Source organism: Gavialis gangeticus, unplaced genomic scaffold (assembly GCF_001723915.1).
Source record: "Gavialis gangeticus isolate Ggan-Ray unplaced genomic scaffold, GavGan_comp1, whole genome shotgun sequence".
Classification (NCBI taxonomy): domain Eukaryota; kingdom Metazoa; phylum Chordata; order Crocodylia; family Gavialidae; genus Gavialis; species Gavialis gangeticus.
The window spans coordinates 11,313,574-11,323,445 of record NW_017728964.1 but is presented as its reverse complement, the minus strand read 5'-3'; the positions used below and the strand labels follow the sequence as shown (position 1 = coordinate 11,323,445).

Sequence of the window (9,872 nt, the reverse complement as noted above, 5' to 3'; positions counted from 1 at the left end):
ATGGGGGGGTGGGGAGGGGCTGCATAGGTGCCCCGCCTGGGCCAGCTCCAGCCCTTTAAGGGGGGGAAAAAAAGCTAAGTAAAGCCCCAGGACTCGCCGCTCCTCGTGTGGCCTCAGGGCTTCAGGTGGCTTGTGCAGAGCCCCCCTCGTGGTGTGGGGCAGTGGGGATTGCCCCTTGCCGGCAGAAATCGTGAGTCTGGGGGGTTTTGGGGTTTTTTCTTAAAGGGTCGGAGCTGGCCCAGGCAGGATACCTGGGGGAGCAAGGGGGGGTCGGGGGCTCATGCAGAGCCCCCCACACGCAGTGGGGGGCAGTGGGGATTGCCCCCTGCCCAGCAGCACTTGCTGTGCTGGGGCTTGTTTAAAAAAAAGTGCTGAGAGCTAAGGTAAGCAGGGCAGCCATTGCTGGGCTGGGAGACTGGGTGGGGCCAAGCCTGGGTGATTCAGGGATTTAGCAGCAGCTGAATCTCCAAATCAGATTCACCTGAAATCGAATTGGGACAGCAGTTCAAATCACCAGATTGAATCGCTGTCCTCTGAATTGGCCAAATCCAAATCCGAAGCGAATACTAGCTGCTTTGTGCAGGCCTACATGATATTATTTTTTTAAGTGTTTTCCAGAATAACTTGCTATGTCACTTCCAGCATGACTTTGCAAGGATAGTTAAATTGTAAATTGTTTTAATGCCCTTGTTTTTAAATCTCCAGTGTGAAGTTCCAGAGGGTGGGCTGGTTCCCAAGTCTCTATACCGGACTGCAGAGGAGTTGGAAAATGAAGACCTAAAACTGTGGACTGAAACAATCTATCAGTCTGCAAGTGTCTTCAAAGGAGCTCCACATGAGGTAAGGGTGCACTCTCCCATTCTGTTTCATCTCAGCCTAGCTGTCTCTAAAAAGTTGAGAACCACTGCACTAGACTTGCAGGACCCCCTGGAAAATGCAGGCTTTTACCTTGCACTTGTTTTTCTTGACTATAGAAAAATAGAGCAGGTCATCTGTTGCAAAGAACTCGGACCACAATTGATACTGGATACCTGTTTGAAATCTCTGGGCTTATCTTATGAGTCATGTGTAAGGTTCTAATAGTACTAATATTGCATGGCACCCTGTGATACCCAGGCTGTGGTACCCTTGTTGAGAATCACTGATGTTTGGGTTATATTTAAAGTGGATATTTGGCTCTTCCCTAGAAACCCCCAGGTAGAAGTTGGAAGATCCAAAGAAACTTTCTTTGACGCTCCGAATAACGCAGGCCAAAACTGGGATCTGGGCCCTTTTGTGTAAATGCTGGGTTTTTTGTACTTTTAAGGAAACATAGGAGACAGGACAATGTACTAGTAGGCTACTTTGTTGCATACCTACACTAGAGGCCCAGCACTGTTGTTAACTTATTAAAATAAAGCTGCTGGTTCTCTCCATATCAGTGGGATGACTTTCCTCAATCTAGATTTTAAACTAGAATCCATAAAGAACTGAGCAAATTAATGCCTTGCCTTTCAAGACTTTTTTTTTAAAGAGTTGATTACTTTAGATGGCTTAAATTTACTTATCCAATGAACTTCTTCATTACTATTTGCTAATTGAACAAATATGTTCTTGAAAAGGGCCCCTGCAACTTGGTTTTCTATCCTTCCTGATTTTTAATAGGTATGTATATGAATGAAAGGGTCTTAAAATGTGTTTTAGAACCACAGGAATTGAGAAATGTCAGTTAGGTCTTTCCTGTTTTTGTTGGAAGTGTCTCTAGGGGATGCAGGCATTTGGATTGGAGACCCTTGGCCCTAACTGAAAAGCTGTACATAGGAAGGAGGATGGGAGATGACTTTTGGGTGTTTCTGCATCCTAAACAAGCAAGGAAAGCACAGCCATTCCATAGCATTTACCTGGCTGGGAAGAAAAACTTTTGAGGGTCTTGTCACAAAATAAGCAATAGGATAAATGAGTAAATAAACTGAATAAAACTGAGCCCAGCAATATTAGCTTTTCTATCCTAGTAAGGATTTTATTTTTCCTCAGCCCATTTCTATCTTCCAATGATCTTCTCCTCTCTCTAGATTCTCATTCAGATTGTGGATGCTTCATCTGTAATTACCTGGGATTTTGACGTGTGTAAAGGCGACATTGTTTTTAACATTTATCACTCCAAAAGAGCTCCTCAGCCTCCTAAAAAAGAATCTCTTGGAGCCCATAGCATTACATCTCCTGGTGGGAACAATGTACAGCTGATAGACAAAGTGTGGCAGTTAGGGCGTGATTACAGCATGGTAGAGTCTCCACTCACCTGCAGAGAAGGCGAGAGTGTGCAGGTAAGATGATTTGATTCTGGTGTTGGAGCAGATTTGCTAAATGTGATGGTTTGCTCCCAAAGTTGATTCCTTGCAAAGAAAGAACAATAGCTGTCATTACTGTCCCCCCCCCCCAATATTTCTTTCTATTAATCAGCCTGACTTACATTCAAGATTGATCAAATATAACACGTAAAACACCCAGATCCAAAAAGTAGGTTTTGCTTTCTGAAATGGGCAAAACCAAACCAGCATGTCTCTGTGGTAAGTTAGAGATTAAAAATGATCCTCACATGCTCTTCAGGCCTCTGCCCTTAGACTGTAACCTTGAACCAATCACTGAGGCCACGACTACTTATTCAGGTGATTTTAAGGATGGGCTGTAGGCACCTAAGCAAACTGGGCCTGGCTGCTGAAGTATTAAACACTGCCACCTCCTTTTGATTTTTAAGCTGTAGATCTTCGGCAACTTTTGAAAAGGAAGCTTCTCCTTCAACATGCCTAACTTGGTGTTTGGCTCTGGAAAATGTTGCCATTAATCTATGAAGCCCAATTTCTTTTTCTGTTGATATGGGGTTGAAGCAGATTTGGCAGCAGCTAAAAAGTGGGGAATTGTAGATATACAGGCAGTCCTTGCCTTCCAGTGTTTCAAGTTGCAAAGTTTTTATTTACAATGTTTATAAATTGACGCCCTGTTTCAACTTTGACGTCAGTTTTGACTTTGCAATGCTTGATCTGATGCAATGCAATGCCACGCCAGCGAACAAGTTCGCTGCATTGCTTATCTCCCTGAAGAACATCCATCCAAACTTCTTTGGACACTTTTTTAAGAAAGCAGACAAGACTCCTGAGAAGGCTCCAGCCAAGAACTTTTCAAAAAGTTGAGCAAAGTCACCTCAAAGAAATCCTTTCAAATTGACATGATTGCTGTTTACAATATAAGTACATTAATGTAGCTATATAACTTATCTATAATTGGTTGAGTATAAAATTCTGGGGTACTTTTGGTGAAAACAGGGTATCGGGCCTTAGTTCAGGAACTAATCCCCCATTTATAACATTGTTTCTTATGAGAAAATTGGTTCCAAGTTACTTTTAGACTTAAGACACAGTTTTCAGGAACTGGTTGTGTTGTAAGTCTGAGGACTACCTGTAGTGCTGGTTGGAATTACAGATTTGAGCACCTAGTCGTAGAAATCAACTTGAAGACTTTGTTTTTTCCCTAGTGATGGTTGAGATTGGTTTAATTGTACTTCATATTTTTACATAAGAAAGGTTAGGAGATTCTTTTTTAATTTTATTAGCTTATTTTAGGCAGGTCCAACTGAACAATGATATAGTGGGCTGACCTAGCAGAAATGTCAATATTTGAGAAGAAATGGGCACATTTGGCATTTTCCTGAATTCTGAAAAATACATTTCAAACTTGCAAACCCTTGACTTAGAGTTCATTTCCATTTGCTGCTGTTTCTTCTAGGGGTCACATGTGACTAGATGGCCAGGCTTCTATATTCTCCAGTGGAAATTTCACAGCATGCCTGCATGTGCTACAACTAGCCTGCCTCGTGTGGATGATGTACTGGCATCTCTACAGGTCTCCTCCCATAAGTGCAAAGTGATGTACTATACAGAAGTAATAGGATCAGAAGACTTTCGGTATGTGTGGTGTAGGTTTGTCAACATCAAGTATTCTCTCTGACTTTCTGCCTTTTTAGCTTGATAATATTTTGGTGCATGTAGCAAGCCAAGTCCGCTAAAGAAAAATTATTATGTACTTTCAATAGTTGTTTTTAATTAGATAGCAAACTGTGAGGACTTTTACCACAGCACAAAAATCTATATAGGTTTGTACATAATGCTTGAAGACACAGGCAGCCTACGAGGCAAGGGGGTGGAGAAACTAGTAATTTTATCTATGGGTGCACTGATTTTAAAGACCTTTTTTTTGACCAGTACCAATGGCCGATTTTTAGTAACCAGCCATATCTGCCAATATAAATCCAATAGCTGATTTACAGGAATGTAGCCCGGCAGCTTGGAGGGCAGTGTCTGGCTCAGCTTCCCCACTGGGAAGAGGCTGGTACAGCCCCTAGTCTTGAGCCTGCAGTGGGCAACCTGCCCTCACCCCATGCACAAATCTGGGGGGGGGGGGCATCTGCCCCCCCAGACAGGCTGCCTGTGGCTTATGGCTCCTGGTCCTGGGGTCGCATTCATTGCCCTGGCTGGACAGTGCTCCACTCACTGTGGTGGCCTCAGTCTTTCCCCACCCCCCTCCGCTTACTAGCTGGACACTGGTCTCCAAGTGGCTGGTCTGCATTCCTGGCCATGTGCACGCTGCAGCTGCACAAATGCATGCGGCGTTTATCGGTGACATCATCTGCTACATTGGCCAAAAAAAGTTGAGATTGCTGATAATGTTAACTTCCTTTTTATTGGTGTTGTTTTCTTTTTATGCGACTGATACTGGTGTACCTCTAATCTAATCTTATCCCAGTACACCAGGGATGGGCAAAGTCTGGACTGTGGGCCGGGTCTGGCTGGTATCCTGACTTTCATTCTGCAGCAGCCCCTGCCCACATTGTGGCCAGTTTCTATGGAGACCCCAGAAGTGGTAGTGCCATGACAGCACGGGGGCAGGGTTTCCATGGAGCCTGCCCCCCAGTGTGCTGGCCGGACACGCAGCTGGTCAGGTAGCTGGGATGGGAGCTCCGGAGATGGGATCTTGTGGTGGTGACAGTGTGATCCAGAGCTGGGTCAGAGCTGTGAACTGCTGCCTGCACGCCCCAGGATCGCTGCAAAATCCCAACCCCAGAGAAACTCCCTACCCAGCTCCACAACCTGCTAGCACTGCTTGGGCCAGTCTTCATGGAAACCCTGGCCCCATACTGTCACGGTGCTGCCACTCCTGGGGTCTTTGTGGAAACTGGTTGCAGGGATGTGGGCAGGGGCTGCTGCGAAATGGAATCTGCCATTTTGCCCACCCCTGCAGTATACCATAAAGGAACGTGAAAAAACTGGGTGGCCTGATCCAGGTCAATATATCTAATGGACAAATTTAGCAGACCTAACAGGCTCCTGCTTACAGAGATTGATGCAAGTGAAGATTTGAAGTGCTTAAATATGAGTGTCTGTTAGCACTCCTAGTTTTGTTTCAACCAATATATAAGCATCTTCCGGATTAGCATTAGATTTTTCCAAAAACACAACTGTCCATTCCTGACATTTTCTGTTGGTTGTGCATACAAGAGTTTTTAAGTGCCCATGCTGAGGTTAGCAAAGAGTTAGGTTTACTTACTTTTTGCCACTTACCATTCCAAGTGGAATAGTAAATGGCAAAGATGCACAGCAGAACTAATAAATTCCTTGTGTTCTCAAACCTCCAACTTCTGTTTTATTGCAGAGGATCTATGACCAGCCTTGAATCAAGCCACAGCGGGTTCTCCCAGCTCAGTGCTGCCACAACTTCTTCCAGCCAGTCCCACTCCAGCTCCATGATTTCCAGGTAGTGCTACAGCAAATGAAAAGCAAACGGATGAGATGGCTGGACCCTCGTCTGTGGCAGCTGACTGTAATGCTGCGTATTCAAGTGGCAAATGCAAAAACAAAAGCCTTTTTTATAGATAGTAAAGTAGCTGTTCAAATTTTAAACTTTGTGTTTTTGTTTAAGTTAGATCTGACAGCTGATCTCTAACTTCAACCCTAACCCTAACTCAGCCATAGATTTTTGTATGCATGCTTGCACAAATCCTAACTTTAAACCACAAGGGCTCTCATGGAAGGAAAGAAATCAATGTCTTGGTTAAGAATTACTTTGTAAACTACTACCTGTATGCAAAAACAAAACAAAAAAAAAACTCCACTCCCCAAACTACTCAGTGTATTAGAAAGCAACAGTAAAGCTCCTGTCAGTAAGTTCCTTGCCACATTATGAAATATCCTGTGATCTTCCAGCTGTTGTTAAACATTCTCCCACGGCCAGTCACTGATATTCAAGGAACTAAAGAAAGCAGTTGTTGGATGCTCAAGATAACCTGGATCACTGATGAGCTACATTCTGTTTTTCCGAGTCACTGCCATGAAGTGGTGGGCAAACTGTTAACACTAATACCTTTTGCATGAACACGTTGTTGGGGGGGTTCCACCTCTGATAATTGAGGGTTTAAAGGCAAATGTGACTCTATTGAATTTAGATTTTTAAGCACTGACAGTGGGGAGGCAAGGGGCAGAGAGCAGGCTCTCCCTCACCACGACCCAAAGGCTGGTCCACATTGGGTCCTGGGGTTTATTCCTTGTTCTGTTTTGGAGTAGCACTTTACCCCACTCCACGTATCTATTACACTTCAAGCACTCATTTTCCTGGCACTTACCTCTTGGTAGATGAACATCTAGTAAACATCTTTCTGAAGCAGACATAGGTTTGCTCTGTAGATCAGTCAGAGGCATGGAAACATCTTCCTGTGCACTGCTTTCTTAAAACTTCTGTCTCTGGCCTTGTGTATGTCGGGGGCGGGGGGGAGGAGAACTATACTTACTACCAGTGACTGTTTTATAATATAGATTTTTTTTTTTTTCCTCCCCCACCAAAGCAATTGGCTACTCAGTCACCAAGGTACATAGAGGCTTTAAATGCTGAGTAAATGCTCTTAATTTGTGAGCTAAAACCCAGCATTCAGAGCATTAATATGTTGTATTGTACTTCATTGCCAAGTAGAATATAAGAGAGTCCAGCTTGGAGCCCCAACATGAGTTGTTTTATATAGACCACTGGTCAGAGGCATTTCTCCTGCTAAGGAGCTGAACTGCTGTACACATGAATAGCTAGTTGAACCAGGATCCAGAAAGAACTGCAATGGCCTTACTTGAGGCATGAGAAAAATCAGCTGAATTGTTGCACTGTAAGAGTAGGAATTTAAAACGATGCCAGGCTGCCCTACTTTGGAGGAAGCTGGACCTGTGGATTTGGTATAAATACCTCTTACTGCACAGCACTAAACCTATACAGTATTGGTTACACTGCAGTGGGGAAATGGCAAACTGATGTTGATATGCAGTATGTTAAGCTCCATCCTGAAGCACAAGTCATGAAAGCCAGTCCTGATGTGGAGTGTTGCTAATGAAGTTGTGATGAAAACTCATCAACAGGGGGAAAAATAATCCCACTGCACTGAACTAGGAAACTCTTCTAATCAACTGTATTGTTTTAAAAAGTAGCAGTTTTGATAGCCAAAGTAACAGCCAAAATGTTGGCAAACTAATCTTGTAGAAAACTACCATGCAGGTGTTAAATAGTTCCACGCCCAGAAACTGTACAGCTTATGCACGACGGTCTCTCTTGTACTGCGAGCATAAGCTGTCTGTCTAGTAAGAACCCGGCTTCCTGATGTACGCTTGAAGGGAGAACTCCATTATCGGCAGGCAGGAGCCAGTGTTCCACACACAGGAGTTAATGCCTGTAAAGGCACCGTAGGATTAACTAATCTGGTGACACTTAGTTTTTTCCAAAGGGCACCTCCCTTTTTCCAAGTTATAAGGGCTCTACCTTGAAGCTGGTCCCCTCTTTTTCTCTCTCTCTTTTTTTTTTCTTTCTCTCTCTCTCTCTCTCTCTTTCTCTCAGATGGCGATTTTGCTGACAGCTGTAAAGAAACTACTTCATTCAACAATCCACATCTGTCCAGAGGTGTCTGGCTTTATAGACCTTTTTGACTTGCATTCACTTTTCAAGTCTGAAGATGTATCTCTTTTTTTTCGGTTGGCTCAAAAGTGGCAATTGTGCGGGTCATTTTTTTTTCTCTTGCCCTTCCCCATAAGTCTAATGCATCTTTAAGAGCTCAAAGCACATGACAGCACAAACAGTTAAGCTACCAGAGAAACGAAATTCAACTCTTCCTAGTGAAGTGCTATGGCAAATATGACTTGATTATGCCGTTTGAAGTAGACCTGATGAATTTCAATACCCTTGACTTTTTAATGTGGGAACACTGTTCTTTTCTGCCAGCAGTGACCATCCTGTTGACTTTTTATCCCTGCATTACTGGTCTCCTTTCCATAATCCTGTCTGTATTCATGAATTGCATATCCAATTCTGTAAATGTTTTGTAAACATATTACCTCACTCTTGGTAATGAGATACTGATAGTCTTTAAAAGATTTTTTTTATTGTTATCTATAATAAATGTGAACTGGTTTAAAAAAAATCCTTCAGGTTTTTTTCATTTGTAGCCTGGTTCAGAAAGGTGGGACTGCGGAGCGTGTGGAAACTGTTGAAACTTGTGTTCTAGCTCTGAGGGGCTGTGCAGTGTTACTGAGAGACTGACAAAAATCTAGCCACCAGTGTTACTATTTAGCTTTGTCATTCAGAAACGCGTTATCTGAACATGGTTTAAACAGGGGTGCTCCACTTCCAGCCTGCAGGCAAAATCCAGCCCACAGAGCCCCTGCATCTGGCACATGGGGCTTCCTAGAGTCCAGAGATTTGGCAGCAGGGGAGCAGTGGCTGTCCTCCCTGCCAAACTCCCAAGCCCTATGTGGCTCATTGGGACTGGACCCCACTCCCTTGCCCCCCTGTGGGGATGGATGCACTGGACTGGCACCAGAGCTAGCCTGTGGATGGACTGGGTACTGCCCAGCTGACCCACCAGGGGAAAAGGTTGAGCACCACTGGGATAGAATATATAAAGTTAATCCAAGGTATAGTGGGAAGGTTGCCTTTTCTAAAAAGCAGGGGTTTGGCTGTGTTGGTCCCTGACAGAAATTGAGTTATCAGAGGAACTGGCAAAAATTTTTTCTTCTACAATACAAACTACCCATTCCTTCTCCCTGTCTGGGAACAGGCGAGAGATACTAAGACGATTAAATCTAGGCCTCTGGAGGCTGATACATTTGGGATGTGATTTAATGTATTAATCACTTCATAAATTGTAACATGCCACATGTGCAAGCTAGTTATGGCATGACAAAATAGCAAACCGGCCACACAGATTCTTCAGGATGTTTAATGTGGACCATCTTGATGGTGGTTTGGTATTGTGCATTAGTTGCAATGTGAGGCATGCTGAAGCCAAACCGTGCAGCCCTCTGCTTCGTGGGTGCTCAGTGGCAGGGTGGGAGGGAGGTGGGGGAACTGATGGGCTCCCCCAACTCAGTAAGGTCCAATCAAAGTCCAGGGTTCAGCTTCAGAGGTGCTGGGGAAGGGGGACAGTTCATTCCCTCCCTCCTGCTTAGGAAGTTTATACCTGTATGCCAGGCAGTCCTGCTCTGGCTGCCCCTGCCCAGCACCTACTCTTGCACAAAGCAGCCCCATGCAGGGCTGAACTGGACGCAGTTCTAAAATTCCCTGGGTAGGAGAAACTGATTGGCTCCCCCCGATACGTGTCAGTCTACGCATCAGGCAGCCTATGCAGGGCTGCATGGGATGCAGATTTAAAGTTGCTGGTATACGTGGAGCCTAAATTGGGGTCCTGGGATGCTAGTAAGTAGAAAGGGCCCCAAAGGAAGTGGCACCAGGGACTAGTCCCTTAATGCCAGGCTTCATGGGCCAGTACTCGCATAGTTGGCAACTGTCCCTGATCCTAAAAAAAAAAAAAAAAATCG

At 44.3% G+C, this 9,872-nt stretch overlaps 1 protein-coding gene across 3 annotated transcripts in view; it reads left to right on the top strand.

The window, feature by feature from the left end:
- SEC14L1 (SEC14 like lipid binding 1) overlaps window positions 1–8,476 on the top strand; it is a 101,781-nt gene extending 93,305 nt beyond the window's left edge. Inside the window, exons 13-17 of one of the 3 annotated variants that reach the window (XM_019502838.1) lie at window positions 706–840; window positions 2,052–2,303; window positions 3,760–3,935; window positions 5,680–5,784; window positions 7,897–8,476. In XM_019502838.1, coding sequence (XP_019358383.1) covers window positions 706–840; window positions 2,052–2,303; window positions 3,760–3,935; window positions 5,680–5,784; window positions 7,897–7,912 — 684 coding nt within the window. In that variant the 3' untranslated portion in view covers window positions 7,913–8,476. Of the gene's footprint in view, window positions 1–705; window positions 841–2,051; window positions 2,304–3,759; window positions 3,939–5,679; window positions 6,790–7,896 lie in introns of those variants that run through there. The other 2 variants (XM_019502848.1, XM_019502855.1) reach the window with 2 other exon arrangements.
- The last annotated feature ends 1,396 nt before the right edge of the window (window positions 8,477–9,872 follow it).